At 50.0% G+C, this 21,666-nt stretch overlaps 1 protein-coding gene across 4 annotated transcripts in view; it reads left to right on the forward strand.

The window, feature by feature from the left end:
* The first annotated feature begins 794 nt into the window (after positions 1-794).
* The window catches only part of CACNG7 (calcium voltage-gated channel auxiliary subunit gamma 7), a 30,633-nt gene continuing 9,761 nt past the window's right edge, over positions 795-21,666 (forward strand). Inside the window, exons 1-4 of one of the 4 annotated variants that reach the window (XM_009195252.2) lie at positions 795-971; positions 4,029-4,253; positions 5,741-5,827; positions 6,585-6,725. In XM_009195252.2, the coding sequence (XP_009193516.1) occupies positions 4,058-4,253; positions 5,741-5,827; positions 6,585-6,725 (424 nt within the window). In that variant the 5' untranslated portion in view covers positions 795-971; positions 4,029-4,057. Of the gene's footprint in view, positions 972-2,788; positions 4,254-5,740; positions 5,828-6,584; positions 6,726-21,666 lie in introns of those variants that run through there. The other 3 variants (XM_009195250.2, XM_009195253.4, NM_001168871.1) reach the window with 3 other exon arrangements.

A 21,666-nucleotide genomic window follows, 5' to 3' on the forward strand; every position in this document is an offset into this window, starting at 1 on the left:
GCTCCGACCCTCGGCGGGCGGCCTGCCCCTTTAAGAGTGGCCCCGCTGACATCACGGCGGGGGGGGGGGGGGGGTGGGCTGGCCCGGCTCCCGGCTCCGCGGCGGCTGCAGGACCCGACTCCGCTCTGCGCCCGCCCGCTGCTGTAGGGACCCCGGCCCGGGACGCCCCCTCCCGCTTCCTGCAGTCGTCCAGACCCCAGGCTCCGCCCCAGGCCTGGCTAGAGCCCCAGTCCTCGTCAGGGGACCCCCAGGATTGTCCCTGCTGTCTCTCCTTCTCAGAGTCTCTCTCTCTCTGTCTCTCTCTCTCCGCCTCTGTCTCTTCTCCAAGCTCAAGGTCTCTGGGTCTCAGCATCTCTCAGCCCCAGGCCTCTGGGCGTCCCCCTGTCTCTTTCTGTCTCTTTCTGGTCTCTGACCTCTCCACTTCCCGGGCCTCAGAATCTCTGCGCCTAGGTGGTGAGGGGTGGTCCTAAACTCTGTCTCTCTCCCTCCTTGTCTCTCTCTGTCTCTGTGTCTCCTTCAGTCTCCAGACCTGAGTCCCTGGACTTCTCGGCCTCAAGGTCTCGGCGTGACTTTCTCTCTCTGCCCTGTCTCTCTTTGTGCCTCTGCCCCTCTCGGGCTCTCTGCCTCTGTTTCTATTCTCTCTCCCTCTCTGCCTCCCCCATCCTCAAGGCCCATCTCCCTCCCTCGCTGCATCCTTCCCCCCTTCCCTCCCCGCCCCTCCCCTCCTCCGCAGTAGCCAATGAGCGGCCGCCGGTTCCTGCTCCCGGCTCCGTCCGCCGAGTGAGGCCGCGGGCGCGGGGGGTGGGGGGTGGGAGGCCGGGAGGGGGCCGGGACGCCGGGCTCCGGGGCGGGGGCGGGGGGCGCGGGCACCGGCGACCCCGGTGGCGGCGGCGGCGGCCGGGGGAAGCCGCGGGGCCGGTCATGCGGCTGCGGGGCCCGCGGCCCGGAGCGTCCGCCCAGCCCTGAGCGAGGTGAGCGCTAGAGGAGGGTCCTGGGAGGAAGAAGGGGCGCCCCTCGAGGTGTCTGCGAGCCGGGTTTGGGGCGACAAAGGACCCGAGGGGCTCCAGGGGTGGTGGGATCCTGGCAGTCGGGACGCCCGAATTCGGGCGGCTATGGGGGATGCAGGGACACCTGGGCCTGGCGATCCCAGAGGACGGGGTCCGAGGGTCCCGGAGTGGGAAACTGCACGCTTCATGTCCGAGTCGCAGCGACCGTGGGCTGGGGAGGGCAGAGGCCGGGTCCTTGAGGAAGGCGGTACGGGGCGAGGGCGGAGGACCCAGGCCGGCCAGAGCAGGGTGTGGGTCTGGGAAGGGGTCCCCAGAAAGGCGGAGTTACGGTCTCCCGAGAGATGGAAGGGAGATGGAGTTTGGGTTTAGGACTTGCAGAATGGGACCCCAGAGATTCAAATGCCTGAATCCGCGAAAGGGTGGGAGAAAGAGGGAGAAGAGGAGGCTCCAGGCCTGGGGGGAGGGTCCCAAAGGAGGAAAGGCTGGAGGAATAAGGAGATCTGGGCGGGCCAGTGAGAGTGAGGAGGAATTGGAGCAAGATTGGGTTTTAAAACGGGGTGCAAGAATGTGAAGGAGAGACGAGGTCCCAGCTGGGAGTCAGAGGGGCGAAAGGGGGAAGCTGAGATCGGCTACCTGGGATGGAGGCAACCAGGGTGGCCGGGGTAATGGTGCCCGTTTCCGGGCCCACAGGGCTGCGAGAGGACCCGGCAGCTCGCGGTCAAGCCCCTGAGCCGCCGGGCGGGGGATGGGAGGAAAAGCTGGCCAGAGCCTTCCCAGACTCTGGATCTCGGAGGCCTCCAAGAGGCTGGGGGGGAAGGAGGGGGGATCTGGAGGCTGGGAGTGCGGGGTGGAGCGGGGAGGAGAGAGGGTTGTCTCAGACTCCAGAGTCTTTATTCAGGTGGAGCAGAATTGCAAGGCTAGAAGAATTCTGGTTAAGGAAAGTGGAGTTTTATGTCTTGATTACTTTGTTGGGGAGAGTGTTTAGGGGACTCAACCTTCAGAGTTAAAAATATCCCGGGTATTCAGGCATGTAGCTGTCTCTGGTTGATACAGGCTGAGGGTCCCAAGTAGAGACCCCCAAATCATGGGATTGTGTGGCTTGGGGAAAACTCTTGCAGGGGTCGGGGAGAATCGTGGGTAAGGAATTGCAAGTCCTTGAGCTCTGGGTTGAGGAGCTCCCTCCTTGGAATCTCTAGGTTCCTAAGTGGAATTGGGGAGGCCACCGATATGAACTGGGGAATCTCCTGTTTGGAGTCTAGTGTTATGAAATCGGGGCTCCATGCTGGATGTTGAAGAGGATCTGTGATTGGAAGTCCCAGCATGGGAAACCGAGGTCCAGAACCTCTGGTGGGGAGTGTTAGGGGAGGCGGTTTTGGGACTCCTGCTTGGGATTTTAGAGTTCAGGGCACTGAATCCTAGTTGGAAGGATGAGAGTCCGATGTTTGACTGGGGTGCTCTGATTAGGATGCTGGATTGGTGGTGGTGGTGGTGGTGGTGGTGGTGGGTTCCCAGCTCATTCATGATTTTTTTTTCTTTCTTTTGAGATGGACTTTCACTCTGTCACCCAGGCTGAAGTGCAGTGGCGCGATCTCGGCTCACTGCAACCTCGCCTCCTGGGTTCAAGCTATTCTCCTGCCTCAGCCTCCCAAGTAGCTGGAATTATAGTATAGATGTGAGCCACTGTGCCCAGCTAATTTTTGCATTTTTAGTAAAGACAAGGTTTCACCATGTTGGCCAGGCTGGTCTCGAACTCCTGACCTCAAGTGATCCACCCACCTCAGCCTCCCAAAGTGCTGGAATTACAGGTGTGAGCCACCTCACCCAGCCCCATCTCCTGATTTTGACATTCTGGAATCTCTAATCGAGATTCTGGTTCTATGTCTCTGGGTTCCAATGTTCTGGGACTCAGCAGCCTGTGAAGATGTTCCAGCATTCCAGGTCCAGGGGCCTGCCTAGATGTGGGAGGTTGGAATTACTGGTCTGGCGCTAGGATCTGGGTTGTGAGATGTCATCTCAGATTGGGGTATCAAATGAGGTCAAGGCACAGGATCAGAGTTAGAAGGTCATGAGTCAAGTTCTTGGTGTTAGAATTGGGTGTTAGGCTCAAGATACAAATCCAAGAGGCTAAACTTAAGTGGGAGCCTCTGCTCAAAGTCTTAGGGCAGAGGTCAAGGATGTGAAGCCCCGGTATGGGGTCAGAGATCCTTGGTTAGTGACCCACTTTGGGGATTTCTGGGTGCAGTTCAGAGACAGGGTGCAAGAAAATGTATCAGGGTATCAGATTAGGGCAGGGAGTTAAGACTAGGTGGCCTGGGTTAGAGTTTCTGGCCAGCTCAAGTTGTAGAGCATCCAGGGTTCAAGCCCAATGCCCTGTGCTCTGGGATCTAAGTCCTGGCTCAGAGTTCAGGTTATTGATTCTTGTTGGAGTCTGATGTTCACAACTGGGGGCTTCGATCGGCGCACAGAGACAGGGCTGTGGGATGCCAGGTCCTAGAGGTGAAATCATTGATTGGCCTAATAGTTTCTGACTCACTGACCCACACTCAAGGTTAGGGACTCTGGTGGCATCTGATTCTAAGTTAGGGTCTCAGGTCAGCAGGTGAGGTTAGGTTTAGGCAGGGAGACCTGGTTCTGGGGTTCAGAATCTCAAATTAGAATTTCTGCTCAGAGTCACAATATTTGGGACCCAAGTCCAAACATGGTTGGAGCCAAGATTCAATCTCTGGGCCTGGGCTGAAAGTTAGGATCAGAAATCTAATTCTGGGGTTGGGATCTGGATCTGGAGCCAGAGCACAGGCAGCAGGTTTGGGGAGCTCAGTCCTGAGGTTGAGGCTCAACAGTTGGTGTCTCTGGTCAGAGTCTAGGGTTGGGGTCATGGGTCAGGCCACGGAGGTCAGATCTGAGAGAGTTCCATTTGGGAGTCGGTGTCTCTGGCTAGGACCCAGCATCCCGGGTTGCTGCATGGGGTCAAGCACTCTGGTCGGTCCCATGGAGCTCTGCACTGCAGCTTCCCTCTCACAGGCCCCGCAGGGCGCCCCCTGCCTCTGAGGATGAGTCACTGCAGCAGCCGCGCCCTGACCCTGTTGAGCAGCGTGTTTGGTGCGTGTGGCCTGCTCCTGGTGGGTATCGCGGTCAGCACTGACTACTGGCTGTACATGGAAGAGGGCACAGTGCTACCGCAGAACCAGACCACCGAGGTCAAGATGGCCCTGCACGCCGGCCTCTGGAGAGTCTGCTTCTTTGCAGGTACAGCCCTCACCTGTCTTCCACTCCACAGTTTCTGCCTTAGGGCCTGAGGTCTGAGAGTCTTAGCCGTAGTCCCATCCATTGGGTTCCAGAAATCCAGAAATGGATCCTGATTCTCTCCCGGAAGTTCAAATTTCTACGTGGAGTCCCAATGACTAGCCCTTTATTCCTGGATCTAGGAGCCCCAGTGCTCCAGATCCCTAACCCCTAAGGAATTATGGAGTCCTTCCTTAAAGTTTGTAGTCTAGGTTTAGAACTTGTCCACTGCACAATTTCAGTGCTGAATGGGCAAGATTTAAAAAAAAAAAAAAATGCATGGGACGGGCGCGGTGGCTCACGCCTGTAATCCCAGCACTTTGGGAGGCCAAGGCAGGAGTGTCCCTTGAGCTCAGGAGTTTGAAACCAGCCTGGCCAACATGGTGAAACCCCATCTCTACTAAAAATACAAAAATTAGCTGTACGTGGTGGCGCACCTCTGTAATGGCAGTTACTTGGGAGGCTGAGGCAGGAGAATCGCTTGAATCCGGGAGGTGGAGGTTGCAGTGAGCCGAGATCACGCCCCTGCCACTGCACTCCAGCCTAGGTGACAGAGTGAGACTCCATCTCACTCTGCCTAGCTCTGACTGGTGGCGTGCACCTGTAGTTCCAGTTATTCAGGAGGCTGAGGCGGGAGGATTGCTTATGTCCAGGAGTTCGAGGCTGCAGTGAGCTATGATAGTGCTGCTGCACTCTAGCCTGGGTGACAGAGCAAAACCCTGTCTCTAAAAAAAACAAAAAACAAAAAAAGAAACAAACAAAAAAAATATACCTCCCAGGGACCACAAAGACCCATTCATTGTAAGAATCCTGGCTCCCCAGACCTCGTCCCCTTTAGGGACCATGAGTTCTGATCTACAGATGTTTCGTTGTTTAGGACCTAGAATTCCAGCCTTGTCCTCCTCCAATCAGGAATCTCTAGGGCAGCCAGAAAGAGGAGTCCCAGGCCAGGCGCAGTGACTCACGCCTGTAATCCCAGCACTTTGGGGGGCCAGGACGGGCAGATCACAAGGTCAGGAGTTTGAGACTAGTCTGGCCAACATAGTGAAACCCCGTCTTTACTAAAAATACAAAAATTAGCTGGGCATATTGGCATGTGCCTGTAGTCCCAGCTACTCAGGAGGCTGAGGCAGGAGAATCACTTGAACCCAGGAGGCAGAGGTTGTGGTGAGCCAAGATTGTGCCACTGCACTCCAGCCTGGGCAACAGAGCGAGACTCCATTTCAAAAAAAAAAAAAAAGAAGAGAAAAGAAAGAGGAATCCCAGACAGACATCCACCCGTCCCCTTTCCCAACACCCCTGGAGTAGTACAGCTTGTAACCCTTGGGCTAGGCCTTGCACCCCCAACCTGGGGTCTCCCCTCTATCCATCCTGCCCCCACCCCCACCCCCACAGCCTCTCTAGAGCTTAGGAGCCTCTCATCCAGGCCCGTCTGTTTCTCTTCCCCCCAGGTCGGGAGAAAGGTCGCTGTGTGGCCTCAGAATATTTTCTTGAACCAGAGATCAACTTGGTGACGGAAAACACGGAGAATATTTTGAGTGAGGGGATGTGGGGGTGCCAAGGCACAAGAGAGCAAGATTACAGTCAAGTCCTGGAGTCTCGGGAGGGGGCAGGACTAGGGAAATGGTGGGGTCCAAGGGAAGGAGGGGAGGCTGGAAAGAAGGCAGAGTGGGTCAGGCGTGGTGGTTCACACCTGTAATCCTAGCACTTTGGGAGGTTGAGGCGGGTGGATCACCTGAGTTCAGGAGTTCGAGACCAGCCTGGCCAACATGGTGAAACCTTGTCTCTACTAAAAATACAAAAATTAGCTGGGTGTGGTGGCACGCGCCTGTAGTCCCAGCTACTCAGGACGCTGAGGCAGAAGAATTGCTTGAATCTGGGAGATGGAGCTTGCAGTGAGCCGAGATTTCGCCACTGTACTCCAGCCTGGACGACAGAGTGAGACTCTGTCTAAAAAAAAAAAAAAAATAGGAAGAAAGAAAGAAAAGAAAGAAAGAAGGCAAGGCAGAGTGGTTAGGTAAGGAGAAAAGGCAAGGTTGAAAGGGTGAGGTCCGGTTGGTGAGGAGCAGTTAATCAGAAAGGGGGCGGAGTTAAGCCCAAGGAGGTGTGGCCTATGTGAGGGGGCGTGGCAGGCTTGTGTCTACGGAGGAAATATCAGGGGAAGGGGAGGAGTCAGTGGGGAAACGGAGGAGCCAAACAAAAATGCAGAGGTGGCGACAGCAGAGGTCAAGGAATGGGGAAGTGACCCACTGGAGATTCCCTCCTCACCCCTGTCTCTCCCCATCCCCTCCCCAGAGACAGTGCGCACGGCCACCCCCTTCCCCATGGTCAGCCTCTTTCTCGTGTTCACGGCCTTCGTCATCAGCAACATCGGCCACATCCGCCCGCAGAGGACCATTCTGGCTTTCGTCTCTGGCATCTTCTTCATACTATCGGGTGAGCCTAAGGACTTGTGGGCTGGGGGACCATTTCCAGTTCCAGGGACCTGTGGTTCCTTTTCCACTTAGCCACTTCTTTGCTGTGTGGCCTGGGAGGAGTTGCAGACCCTCTCTGAGCACCACTTTCCTTCTATGTGCAATGGAAATAGCAGTGCCCATTGCAAAGCGTCCTTTAGAGGACCACATTATAGCGAGGGCTAACTGGGTGCTAATTAGGTACCAGGCTCTGTTCTGATACTCACAACAACCTTGTGAGGTAAATCCTATTAATAGCCCATTTTACAGATATGGAAACAGACACTCAGAGGGATGAAGTCATTTGCTCAGGGCCATACAACTAGTGAGAGGCAGAGCTGGGAGTGAAACTCACGCAATTCGCCTCCGGAGGCTGTATTTTTAACCACTGCTGATAAACTGCAATTAACAGTTTAAAGGACTCCTTATTTTCTGTGCAATATTTTGTTCTAAATTTTTTCAAATAAATGGAAAAGTCCAAAGAATTTTATAGCGAACACCCATGTAGCCACCACTTAGAGTCAAACATTAACAGATCACTAGACTTGCATGATCTTGCGTCTGTCCATCTGTCTATATGTCCAACCATCCATCAATCTACCTTATTGTCTAGATGCATTTCAGAGTAAGTTTCAAGCATCAGTACACTTCACCCTACTTACATCATCATACATGTGATTAGCTAGAGTTCAATATTTGTTTACGGTTATTATTTTTTTCTTCTTTTGAGGCACCAGCCTCTTTTGCATATGTGAAATCACACCCATCTCCTAACATCACTACCTAGGAGTTATTATTAGCACTCACTTGATAAAATGGGGGTTCCAATGCCCAGAATTGCAGAGAGTTGCCCAAGATACCAACATAAACTATTTCCAGAGGACTTGAGTGTCCAGAGTTCTAGTAAAGCCTTTTTTCTTTTTTCTTTCTTTCTTTTTTTTTTTGAGACGGAGTTTCGCTCTTGTTGCCCAGGCTGGAGTGCAGTGGCATGATCTCGGCTCACCTCTGCCTCCTGGGTTCAAGCAATTCTCCTGCCTCAGCCTCCCAAGTAGCTGGGATTACAGGCATGCACCACCACACCCGGCTAATTTTCTATTTTTTTTAGTAGAGACGGGGTTTCTTCATGTTGGTCAGGCTGTCTCGAACTCCCGACTGCAGATGATCTGCCCGCCTCGGCCTCCCAAAGTGTTGGGATTACAGGCGTGAGCCACTGTGACTGGCCTTTCTTTCTTTCTTTTTTTTTTATTTGAGACGGAGTCTCCCTCTGTTGCCCAGGCTGGAGCCCAGTGGCGTGATCTCGGTCCATTGCAACCTCCGCCTCCCAGGTTCAAGCGATTCTCCTGTCTCAGCTTCCTGAATAGCTGGGATTACAGGTGTGCGCCACCACGCCCAGCTAATTTTTGTATTTTTAGGAGAGACGGGGTTTTGCCATGTTGGTCAGGCTGGTCTTGAACTCCAGGCCTCAAGTGATCCTCCTGCCTTAGCCTCCCAAAGTGCTGGAATTACAGGCATGAGCCACCATGCCTGGCCTAAAACCTTTTTCTTGAGTGTTAATCTCCTCCAGATTTCAGCTGAGTCCAATCCAATTCAGTCCAATTCAGCTAAAATCAGCCCAAATCAACTCAGCTCGAGTACATTTAACTCCATCCATCCAACCCAGCTAACCCCAATTCATTCTGGCTCAATTCTTCAGTTCAATTCAAATGAATTCAACATAATTTAGTTAAACTCAAATCAGATCCTTGTAATTCAGTTGATGGTTTATGAACAAACCCCACCGCATGTCCTGTCTCCATTCTGTCCCCTGGGGCCAGCACTCAGCTCCCTCTTTTCAGTGACTGTGCAAATAGTTGAAAAGGGATTCTCCAACTAAGCAACTGAGATCCAAAGTGCCTGATCCAGTATCCCCTCCTCCAGTCTCTGCTCCTCACCCAGCCTCCTCTGGGTTTAACCTCCCCCATGCCTTCAACCTAACCTGAAGAGACCTTTCCCAGGGAAGGCAGGGTGCAACCTCCGTGCAAACTTGAATCACAGCGTGTGGAGCCAGACACTGAGCTAAAATAAGACGTGGAGAATATCACGATCCTAGAGTGTCAGAGCGGAAAGGTCTCATCATTTTTCAAATGGAAAAATAGTGGCCTAGAGAGAAAAAGTGGGGCAAGAGTAGATAGCATGGGGATTTTTATTCAACCCGTCAAAATCATTATAAGGAAAGTCCCATTGTTTGCGGTTCACAGGAACGGAAACAGGGGCTTGAAGAGGCGACATAGCTCGTCAGTGGCAGAACTGGGATTGAAATCTAGGGTATTCTGATTCCTAAATCCATGCTTATACCACCCACTGCACCAGGAACTGACTGCCCAAGGTCACGCTGAGGATCAGTGGTACAGGCAGGCTGGAAGTCACGTCTCTAGGGTAACAGTAGAGTAATCTGGAAGAGATTGAATCCCACTGCCTGAATTCCTTCCTAGCATTCATTTCACAGGCTATGACCTATGCACTCCACCCCAAGGTATTCAGGCATGTGCTGCCAAGCTTGTGGGCTGTAGTGGCTGAAGGCCACATGTTGTGAACCTAGAAAGAACTGGGTTCAAATCTTGCCTCTACCACTTACTCACGGTTTGAACCAAAGCCTTCTTTTGTGGAGTTATTGAGGGGACAAACCTTGGTAAGTGGTTGGCAAGCTTTTTCTGCTTAGGGCCAGATAGCAACTATTTTAGGCTACGTGAGCCATAGGTTCTCCAATGCAACTATTCAACTCTGCTGGGAGGCAACTTGGCCACTGTAGTGCAAAAGCTGCCAGGTTAAGCAAATGGGAGTGGCTAGGTTCCAGTGACTACTCGTGGACTCTGAAATTTGAGTTCAATGTAATTTTCATGTGCATGAAATATTCTTCTTCTTTTGATTTTTTAAGTCAAATTTTTAAATTTAATTTATTTAATTTTTTTTTTTTTTTTTTTTTTTGTAGATTGTCTTTTGTATTTTTTTTTTGAGACGGAGTCTCGCTCTGTCGCCCAGGCTGGAGTGCAGTGGCCGGATCTCAGCTCACTGCAAGCTCCGCCTCCCGGGTTCACGCCATTCTCCGGCCTCAGCCTCCCGAGTAGCTGGGACTACAGGCGCCCGCCACCTCGCCCGGCTAGTTTTTTGTATTTCTTAATAGAGACGGGGTTTCACCGTGTTAGCCAGGATGGTCTCGATCTCCTGACCTCGTGATCTGCCCGTCTCGGCCTCCCAAAGTGCTGGGATTACAGGCTTGAGCCACCGCGCCCGGCCCTTAAATTTTTGTTTTTTTAAATCAAAAGAAGAATAATAGGTAAAAATCATGCTTAGCCCACAAACCATACAAAAGCAGACAGTGGGCCAGGTCGTCATTTGCCAACCCCCGATTTAGATCATGAGTGTAAAGCATCTGACCCAGCGCCTGACTGTAACAATAAGTGCTCAACACTTGTTGTTTTAAGTAAATAAATAAACATAGTAATAATAGTGGTAGTACTAGCGGTGGTGGTGGTGGTGGTGATAGTGGTAATAGTACTAGTAGTAACAACCAACTTTTTAATTTTTTTTTTTTTTTTTTTTGAGACGGAGTCTCGCTCTGTCGCCCAGGCTGGAGTGCAGTGGCCCGATCTCAGCTCACTGCAAGCTCCACTCCTGGGTTTACGCCATTCTCCTGCCTCAGCCTCCCAAGTAGCTGGGACTACAGGCGCCCGCCACCTCGCTGGGCTAGTTTTTTGTATTTTTTAGTAGAGACGGGATTTCACCATGTTAGCCAGGATGGTCTCGATCTCCTGACCTTGTAATCCGCCACCTCAGCCTCCCAAAGTGCTGGGATTACAGGCGTGAGCCACTGTGCCCGGCCTAACTTTTTAATTTTTATTTTACTTTTTTATTTTTTATTTTTTTGAGATGGAGTTTTGCTCTTGTCGCCCAGGTTGGAGTGCAATGGTGCAGTCTCAGCTCATTGCAACCTCTGCATCCCAGGTTCAAGCGATTCTCCTGCCTCAGCCTCCCGAGTGGCTGGGATTACAGGCATGTGCCACCACACCCAGCTAATTTTTTGTGTTTTTAGTAGAGACGGGGTTTCACTGTGTTAGCCAGGATAGTCTCGAACTCCTGACCTCAGGTCGCCCTCGGCCTCCCAAAGTGCTGGAACTGCAGGCGTGAGCCACCGCACCTTGCCCTTATTTTTATTTTTTAATTTTTTTCCCTTCTGGCCAAATTTCAGCTCACAACAACCAACTTTTTTGGGGGTCCAGACAGTTCTAGGGGCTTTATACATATTAAGGTATTTATTTTTATCCACCCTGTAAGGCAGGTGCCATTAACATCCCCATTTTACCATTGGGAAAACAGAAACATGCAGAGGTTACGTTGTTCCATAAGGGAAGCAAGATTCCAACCCAGGCTCCTCACCATGGCATTATGCTGCCCCACTAAGGTTAAAAGCATAAAAAAGGAGGAGATTTAAAATGAGAGGTTAAGGACAGAAATAGTACCAATGCCTTGGGACTTGGAATGGAATAGCCTGGTGTGACTGCCTCCTGTTCCCAATGAGGAAACCAGGGCTCAGAGAGAGAGAGACAGGGATTGCCTCAGGCCTGGTCATTGGTGGAGTTGTCCTCAGGCCTGGTCATTGGTGAAGTTGCCCCAGGTCTGGTCATTGGTGGAGTTGCTCCAGGCTGGTCATTGGTGGAGTTGCCTGAGTCTGGTCATTGATGGAGTTGTGCCAGGCTGGCCATTGGTGGAGTTGCTCCAGGCTGGTCATTGGTGGAGTTGCCTGAGTCTGGTCATTGGTGCAGTTTCCCCCGGTCTGGTCATTTGTGGAGTTGCCCTAGTCTGATCATTGGTGGAGTTGTCCGAGGTCTGGTCATTGGTGGAGTTGTCTGAGGTCTGGTCATTGGTGGGGTTGTCCCAGGATGGTCATTGGTGGAGTTGTCTGAGGTCTGGTCATTAGTGGAGTTGCCCCTGGTCTGGTCATTGGTGGAGTTGCCCCAGGCTGGTCATTGGTGGAGCTGCCCTGGGCTGGTCATTGGTGGAGCTGCCCGAGTCTGGTCATTGGTGGAGTTGCCCCAGGCCTGGTCATTGGTGCAGTTGCCCGAGTCTGGTCATTGGTGGAGTTGCCCGAGTCTGGTCATTGGTGGAGCTGCCCCAGGCCTGGCTGGCCAGTGGTTTCGCCCCCGTCTGGGTCATTGGCTGGTGGAGCCGCCCGCCAGGAAGCGCCCGAGCCTGGTCAGCTGGTGGAGCTGCCCCAGGCCTGGCCGGCTGGTGGAGCGCCCCAGGTCTGGCCACACACAGTGAGTGTCTTGTGCTGGTCAGCTGTGGAGCTGCCCCAGGGCTGGCTGGCTGGTGCAGCTGCCCCAGTCTGGTCATTGGGCTGGTGAGCTGCCCTAGGGCTGGTCATTGGTGGAGCTGCCCAAATCTGTCATTGGGTGGAGCTTCGCCCAAGCCTGGTCATTGTGAGTTGCCCCAGGCTGGCCACAGAAGGCTCCGAGTCTGATCATTGGTGCAGCGTCTGAAGCTTGGCCACAGGAGCGCCCCAGGCTGGTCATTGTGAGCTGCCCCCAGGTCTGGCCACAGGAGCTGCCTCGCCTGGTCATTGGCAGCTGCCCAGCCTGGTCATTGGTGGAGCTGGCATTCAATTCTAGAGAAACCAGTGGAAGGACTAGGGCAGGAGGGATAGGGTCACAGCTGGACATTAAATGTCTCACAGGGACCTGTGCTGGAGATGGACTAGAGGGAAAGAGACTGGAAATGTACAAACTGAGGAGGCTTGTTTAGTGGCCCAGGCCATAGCAGACAAGGTCTGTGCTGGGGCTGGAGATGTGAGGAAAAGGCAATTGGATGGCCATGTGAGAGAGGGATATTGATGGAAGAATCAATAGAATCAGATGACTGACTGGATGTGGTTGGTGGGAGAAGTGGGAGGAAGCTAGACAGGCATTGATTTTTTTCCAGGTCATAAGAGGCATGCGCATGCATGTCCCACATTAGCCCCTGATCATTAAACATGATCTGTGCATATGTTAATTCATTCAGTCTTCAGATATCCTGTATACCAGGCCCTGTCCTTGGCACAGAAGACACAATTAAATCCTCATGTATAACTCAGATGCACTCACTCACAGAACAGCTCTTGACTACCTGTCAGTCAAAGCTTTTCACACTTTTTCTTAAATTCCTTCAATAGATTCCCATCGCACTTAGAATACACCCAAATGCCTCAGTCTGGCCTCCAAGGTCTTCTATGATTTGGCTACCGCTCAGATCTCTGACCTCATCTCCTCAGCCACTAGCACTCTCCGCATTGCTTATAAGTTCAGCCACACTGGCCTCATTCTTCTCCTTGAAAATGCAAATCACAGCCTCACCTCAGGACTTGGTACACTCATTATTCTTCCCTGCTTGGAAGTCCCTTCCCCACCTCCAACTCCATCCGACCCTGATTCTCAGAAGCCTCAAACTTTTTTCTCTTCAGAGTTGCTTTCTCTGACAACAGTACCTAGTATTCCCTTACCCCTGCTGTACTATCACATGCTTTGTTATATATTTTTAAATAGCATTTATTGCTACTGTTGTGATATTTGTTTTCTGTCTTTTTGTACCAGAATGTAATCTTCAAAAGGGCTGAGACAGGCCAGGCACGGTGGCTCACGCCTGTAATCCCAGCACTTTGGGAGGCCAAGGTGGGTGGATCACTTGAGGTCAGGAGTTCGAGACCAGCCTGGCCAACATGATGAAACCCTATCTCTACTAAAAATACAAAAATTGGCTGGGCGTGGTGGTGGGCCCCTGAAGTCCCAGCTACTTGGGAGGCTGAGGCAGGAGAATCACTTGAACCTGGAAGATGAAGGCTGCAGTGAGCGGAAATCATGCTGCTGCACTCTAGTTTGGTCTACAGAGCAAGACTCTGTCTCAGAAAAAAGAAGAGTGAGGGGGATGCTGAGACCTTTTCTTTCCTTTCTTTTCTATTCTTTTCTTTTCTTTTTTTTTTTTTTTTTTTGAGACAGAGTCTCGCTTTTTTACCCAGGCTGGAGTACAGTGGCGCAATCTCCTGCCTTAGCCTCCCGTGTAGCTGGGATTACAGGAGCCCACCGCCACGCCTGGCTAATTTTTGTATATTTAGTAGAGACGGGGTGTCGCCATGTTGGCCAGGCTGGTCTCGAATTCCTGACCTCAAGTGATCCACCCACCTCAGCCTCCCAAAGTTCTGGGATTACAGGCATGAGCCACTGCGGCCCAGCGGGCTGAGACCTTTTCAAACATGTTCTTGTTTGTATCTTAGAGTCTAGAAGTGTTGTTTGTATGAAGTGCAAACTGAACTATTTCCAGAATGAGTGAGGGCAGAATGGATGAGTGACAGTCCTGGGTATTCTGAGAAAAGGGATGATGTGTTAACCTGACATAGTAGGGTGCTGTGGGGAGGGTGAGAGAGACCAGGGAGGGCTTCCAAGAAAAGGTGACAGCTAAGTTGATGCCGAAAGAGTCAGGGGGAAATTTTCAAGTCCAGAAAGAAAGGAGCCTGGTTTGGAGATGGAATTCACAGCATGCGATAAGGCCCTAGAGAGGAGCTAGGACAGGCCAGGCACCGTGGCTCATGCCTGTAATCCCAGAACACTAGGAGGCCGAGGCAGGCAGGTCACCTGAGGTTAGGAGTTCGAGACCAGCCTGGTCAACATGGTGAAATCCTGTCTCTACTAAAAACACAAGAATTAGCCAGGCGTGGTGGCAGGCGCCTGTAATCCCAGCCACTTGGGAGACTGAGACAGGAGAATCGCTTGAACCTGGGAAGCGGAGGTTGCAGTGAGCCGAGATTGCACCATTGCACTCCAGCCTGGAAAAACAAACGAATACACACACACACACACACACACACACACACACACACACACACGCAAAAGAAAGAAAGAAAGAAAGCAGGCAGCTAAGACAGAGGTCAACGCCAGTGCACCTGTCCATGGTTCTGAAACCCAGTTGCTTTCAAGCCAGGATGGTTCTATTCAGCTTGGAATGTAGGTGACTCTTGCCTACTGTGCTTTAAGAATTACAAAGCAGATGAAGTTGAGGGGGTGGGAAGAGAGTAAGAGAGTTGGATTGCAGAGATAGAAAGGGGGAAGGGAGGGAGAAAAAGAGAAAGGAAAAAGACATTATTTTTGGAGAACCAGGGCTAATGCAAAATGGCCAGAAAGAAAAAGGGATGATAAGAATGACTTATTACAAAGAAAAAAGAAAACAAAATATTTTCCTCAGTGGAAATATTTATTTCTTTCCCATCAGACCCTGGTCCTGACTCTGCTTATAGAGACTGGTATTTATTTATTTATTTATTTATTTATTTATTGAGGCAGGGGAAATCTGCCTCTTGGTCTGTTGCCCAGGTTGGAGTGCAATGGTGCAATGTTGGCTCACTGCTACCTTCACCTCTTGGGTTCAAGCGATTCTCATGCCTCAGCCTCCCGAGTAGTTGGGATTACAGGTGTGCACCACCACACCTGGCTAATTTTTTTCGTGTTTTTGTAGAGATGGGGTTTCACCATGTTGGCCAGGCTGGTCTTAAACTCCTGACCTCAAGTGATCTGCCCACCTCAGCCTCCCAAAGTGCTGAGATTACAGGCATGAGCCACTGCACCTGGCAGAATGTTTGTTATTAACGTGAAACTTGGCCCTTAAGTCTGGGGTTGGAGTGGACTATGAGGCAGGTGTTGTCAGCAGGAACAAGATCACAGACAGCCTGGAATGACAGGCTCAGTTGTTTCTCCTGTGGACAATGAGGAGCCAGGGAAGAGTTCTGAGCCTGGAGGGATAGAGTCTGCTTTGGGTTTCAGAAAGGGAGATGAAGACTTTGGAACAATGGTACAAACATGCAGAATAAGGCCCTGAAGGCCGGGCACGGTAGCTCACGCCTGTAATCCCAGCACTTTGGGAGGCCGAGGTTGGCGGATCACGAAATCAGGGGTTCAAAACCAGCCTGGCCAACATGGTGAAACCCCATCTCTGCTAAAAATACAAAAATTAGCTGGGTGTGGTGGCACATGTCTGTAATCTCAGCTACTCAGGAGGCTGAGGCAGGAGAATCACTTGAACCCAGGAGGCAGAGGTTGCAGTGAGCTGAGATGGCACCATTACACCAACTCCAGACACAGTGAGACTCCATCTCAAAAAAAAAAAAAAAAAAAGAGAATAAGGCCTGATCTGGGGCAAGGGACTTGGGGAAGCAAAAAGGGGGTTAGATTTATGAGAAATTCAGGAAGTAAAACAGACACAATTTGATTGTCCTTCAGTGACCATCCCTGATGGATGAGAGAGAGAAAGAGGGAGAGAGAGAGAGGAAAAGAGGAATGAAGCTGATTCCCCTGCATTTGCGTTAGGCACTGCAGTGAGTGTGATTTCTGGGCTTCCTTCAATCTTCCTTTCCTATAAACCTGCTCATATTTCAAGACCAATCTCGGTGCGTTTTCACCATGTAATGCTTCATGATCACTTTCTTTTTTTTTTTTTTGTTTCTATTTTTTGAGGTGGAGTCTCGCTCTGTCACCCAGGCTGGAGTGCAGCAGCATAATCTCAGCTCACTGCAACCTCCACCTCCCAGCTTCAAGCGATTCTCCTGCCTCAGACTCCTGAGTAGCTGGGATTACAGGAGCCCGCCACCACGCCTGGCTAATTTTTGTATTTTTAGTAGAGACAGGGTTTCACCATGTTGGCCAGGCTGGTCTCAAGTGATCCGCCCTCCTTGGCCTCCCAAAGTGCTGGGATTCCAGGCCTGAACCACCACATCTGGCCTATAATCACTCGCTTACTGCGTCTCAACGTTGTGGAATACTAGAAGTTGAAAGTGTTATGGAAGTTCAGAGCAAGGAAAAGTTAATTCTTGGAAGGGATAGAGGAATGGTGGGATTTAGAGTGAATGAGCTTTTCTAGTCATTCTAGCTGCATGGCAAGTATATGCATTCATTCAAACAGTATTGACTAGTTGCTGGAGAATAATAAAGAACAAGGTGGACTCGTTTCTAGCATCATGGAGTTCCTAGCATCCAACTGGGGATGGAGGAGATGTCTAATAAAAAAGTAACAAATAGATAACATAATGTTAGATGGTGCTACATGCTACAAAAAAAAAAAAAAAAAGCAGGTTAGGAGAAGGAGAGTGATGGGGAGGGGTTATTATATTATCCCACCCACCTGAATGTTTTTTTCTCTCTCTCTCTATCTTTCCCTCCTACCTCACCTTTTTTTTTTTTTTTTTTTTTTTTTTTTTGAGACAGAGTCTCATTCTGTCACCCAGGCTGGAGTGCAATGGCGCCATCTCTGCTCACTGCAACCTCTGCCTCCTGGGTTCAAGTGATTCTCCTGCCTCAACCTCCCAAGTACCTAGGACTACAGGCGGGCACCACCATGCCTGGCTAATTTTTTTTTTTGAGACGGAGTCTCACTCTGTTGTCCAGACTGGAGTGCAGTGGCTCAATCTCAACTCACTGCAACCTCCGCCTCCAAGGTGCACAAGATATTTCCTACCTCAGCCTCCCGAGTAGCTAGGATTACAGGTGCCCGCCACCATGCCCCACTAATTTTTTGTATTTTTAGTAGAGATGGGGTTTCATTGTGTTAGCCAGGATGGTCTCGAACTCCCGACCTCGTGATCTGCCTACCTAGGCCTCCCAAAGTGCTGGGATTACAGGCCTGAGCCACCACACCCGGCCAATTTTTGTATTTTTAGTAGAGATGGGGTTTCACCGTGTTGACCAGGCTGGTCTTGAACTCCTGACCTCAGGTGATCTTCCCTCCTCAGCCTCCCAAAGTGCTGGGATTACAGGTATGAGCCACTGTGCCCGGCACCACCTCACTTTTTAAACACACCACACACAGATTTTTTTGGCTTTAGCATTTGAAAGTAAATTGCAGACATGTTGATAGTTCATCTCTAAAATTAAGTGTTAGTATGCGTCCTTTAAGCATAAGGGTCGGGTGGTGTGGCCTCACTTTGGGAGGCCGAGGTGGGCAGATCCTTGAGCTCAGGAGTTCAAAACCAGCCTGGGTGACGTGGCAAAATCCCATCTCTCCAAAAAATATAAAAGTCAGCCGGGCATGGGGCATGCGCCTGCAGTCCCAGCTACTCGGGAGGGTGAGCTGGGAGGATGGCTTGAGCCCAGGAGGCGGAGGTTGCCATAAGCTGAGATCATGCCACTACACTCCAGCCTGGGCAACAGAGCCAGATCTTGTCTCTAAATAAACAGAAGAATAATGACATTCTTCTACATAACTACAACAACATTATCAGACCTAGAAATTTTATAATTCCATAATATAATTTAATACATTTTTAAACTGTCTGGCTATTTCAAGAATGTCTTTTATAACTGTTTCCCCAGAACCAGGATTCAATCTAGGTCCATGCGTGACATTTAGTTAATAAGTCTCTTTTTTGGCTGGGCGCAGTGGCTCATGCCTATAATCCCAGCACTTTGGGAGGCCGAGCTGGGCGGATCATTTGAGGTCAGGTGTTTGAAACCAGTCTGACCAACGTGGTGAAACCCTGTCTCTATTAAAATACAAAAAAGGTAGCTGGGCGTGGTGGTGGGTGCCTGTAATCCCGGCTACTCAGGAAACTGAGGCAGGAGAATGGCTTGAACTCGGGAGGCGGAGGTTGCAAGTCAGCTATGATCGCACCACTGCATCCGGCCTAGGTGACAGAGTAAAACTCTGTCAAAAACAAAACAAAACAAAACAAAACCTAATTCCACTACTATTTGTTTTTACAACACTGACTTTTTTTTTTTTGAGACGGAGTCTCGCTCTGTCGCCCAGGCTGGAGTGCAGTGGCCCGACCTCGGCTCACTGCAAGCTCCGCCTCCCGGGTTCACGCCATTCTCCTGCCTCAGCCTCCTGAATAGCTGGGACTACAGGCGCCCGCCACTACGGCCGGCTAATTTTTTTTTTTTTTTTGTATTTTTAGTAGAGACGGGGTTTCACCGTGTTAGGCAGGATGGTCTGGATCTCCTGACCTCCTGTTCCGCCCGCCTGGGACTCCCGAAGTGCTGGGATTACAGGTGTAAGCCACCGCGCCCGGCCAACACTGACTTTGTAAATATTTCTCATTATTAAAATACAAAAAAAAAGCCAAGCACAGTGGCTCGAGCCTGTAGTATTAGCTCCTCTGGAGGCTGAGGTGGAAGAATCACTTTGAACCCTGGAGATGGAGGCTACGCTGAGCTGTGATGGTGCCACTGCACTCCAGCCTGGGCAACAGAATAAGACCCTGTCTGAAAAAAATAAATAAATAAAAATTGAAATAAAATAGAGAAAGAATAGTATAATGAAATTCATGGATCCTGTACTCAGTTTCAACAATTACCAACATATGGCAAATCTGTTTTTAGTCATATTGCCATGTCCTCTTCTGCAATTCACTACATTATTTTAAAGCCAGTCTCAGACATCATTTTATTCACAGACATTTCAGTATATCTCTGAGTTATAAGTAGTCTTTTATTTACTATAACCACAATGCCATGATCAAGCCGAAGCAAATAAGAATATTCATTTCCTATTATATCTAGTTAATGCTCACTCTTCCCCACTGGCCTCATAAATGCCTTTTTATAGTTCATTTGTTGCAAATCAGATCCAAGTTCCACATATACATTGAGTTGATAGATCTCTGAAGCCTCTTTCAACCGAAAACGGTCCCTCTCCTATTTTTTTCTCGCCATTTATTTTTTTGAGAAATTTGAATTTTTGTTGTATGGAATTCCCACATTGCAGAGCTTTCCAGTGGAATCCTCTGTTGTGGTTTAATATGTTCATCTCTTCCAGTGTTTTATTTTTTTTTTCTCTCTCTCTCTCTCTCTTTTTTTTTTTTTTTGAGACAGAGTTCCGATCTTGTCGCCCAGGCTGAAATGCAATGGTGCAATCTCGGATCACTGCAACCTCCGCCTCCCAGGTTAAAGCGATTCTCTGGCCTCAGCCTCCCGAGTAGCTGGGATTACAGGCACCTGCCATCACACCCGGCTAATTTTTGTATTTTTAGTAGGGACGGGGTTTTGCCATGTTGGCCAGGCTGATCTCAAACTCCTGACCTCAGGTGATCCACCCACCTCAGCCTCCCAAAGTGCTGGGATTACAGGCGTGAGTCACTGAGCCCGGCCTTTTCTTTTTTTGAGACAGTCTCACTCTGTCACCCAGGCTGGAGTGCAGTGGCGCAACCTTGGCTAACTGTAACCTCTACCTCCCAGGTTCAAGTGATTCTCCAGCCTCAGCCTCCTGAGTAGCTGGGATTACAGGTGCCCACCCCCACGCCTGGCTAATTTTTTTTTTTTTTTTTGAGATGGACTGTCACTCTGTTGCCAGGCTGGAGTGCAGTGGTGAGGTCTCAGCTCACTGCAACCTCTGCCTCCCAGGTTCATGCAATTCTCCTGCCTTAGCCTCCCGAGTAGCTGGGACTATAGGTGCCCAGCACCACATCTAACTAATTTTTGTATTTTTAATAGAGAGGGGGGTTCATCATGTTTTGGACAGGCTGGTCTCAAACTCCTCAGGTGATCTGCCCACCTCAGCCTCCCAAAGTGCTGAGATTACAGGTGTGAGCCAATGCACTGGCCGATTCCTGTATTTTCTTGTAAGCCAAGATCTAAAGGAAGCTTAGATGGATGCAGGTTTGATTTTTTTTTTTTTTTTTTTTTTGGCAAGAACACTTTACAGATAGGTGGTGCTATTCACATCCTGTTGTGTCTATTACATCAGGAGACACGGAATGTCTGATTGTCTCTCTTTTTGAGATATTTTTTGAGTTGATCACTGGTTTGAGTGTCATTAGCTTGGTCCATGTCTTCGTTTTTCTGAAGACTGAGGGACAGGGTATCCTGGTGAATGTCCTGCATCTTGGATTTATTGTTTAATTCATTTTTATTTTTATATTTATTTATTTATTTATTATTATTATTATTATTTTTTGAGACGGAGTCTTGCTCTGTCACCCAGGCTGGAGTGCAGTGGCCGGATCTCAGCTCACTGCAAGCTCCGCCTCCTGGGTTCAAGCAATTCTTGTGCCTCAGCCTCCCGAGTAGCTGGGATTACAGGCCTGCACCACCATGCCCAGCTAATTTTGTATTTTTAGTAGAGGTGGGGTTTCTCCATGTTAGTCAGGCTGGTCTTAAAGTCCCGACCTCAGGTGATTCACCCGCCTCGGACTCCCAAAGTGCTGGGATGACAGTCGTCAGCCACTGCTCCCAGCCGCATCTTGAATTTGTTTGGTTCTTCTTCGTAACATTTCATTTGTTCCTCTTTCCTTGTATTTTCTGTAACCTGGAAGTTCTGTATAGACTAGAGGCTCGATAACATTCACGTTAAACATCATGGGCAAGAAAAGCCAGAGGTGCCGCCATGTACTTTGTATCCCATTACTCCAGGGAGCAAATAATGTCAGGTTGTCCCACTATGAGTGGTACCAGCTCAAACCCTTGGTAAAGGTGGTGTCCATCAGAGCTCCCAGTGGAAAAGGTAGGTTTTTCTTTTTACAATGAAAAAGCAAGGCCAGGCACAGTGGCTCACGCCTGTAATCCTAGCACTTTGGGATTCCGAGGCGAGAGGATTGCTTGAGCCTAAGAGTTTGAGACCAGGCTGGTCAACATATTGAGACCCTGTCTTTCCAAAAACAAAAAAAGCAAAACAAAACAAAAAAGTTAGCCAGGTGTGGTGGTGCATACCTGTTGTCCCAGCTACTCCAGAGGCTGAGGCAGGAGGATCGCTTGAGCCCAGGAGTTTGAGGCTGCAGTGAGCCATGATCATGCCATTGCACTCTAGCCTGGGCCATACAGCGAGACCCCATCTCAATAAATAAATAACGAAATGAAATGCTAGTGTGCAGGTAATACTTTAGCATTTTGAAAAAAAAAAATCTCTGGTTTGGGATACTCATATTTTAAACTTTTTAT

Source organism: Papio anubis, chromosome 20, assembly GCF_008728515.1.
Source record: "Papio anubis isolate 15944 chromosome 20, Panubis1.0, whole genome shotgun sequence".
Classification (NCBI taxonomy): Eukaryota; Metazoa; Chordata; class Mammalia; order Primates; family Cercopithecidae; genus Papio; species Papio anubis.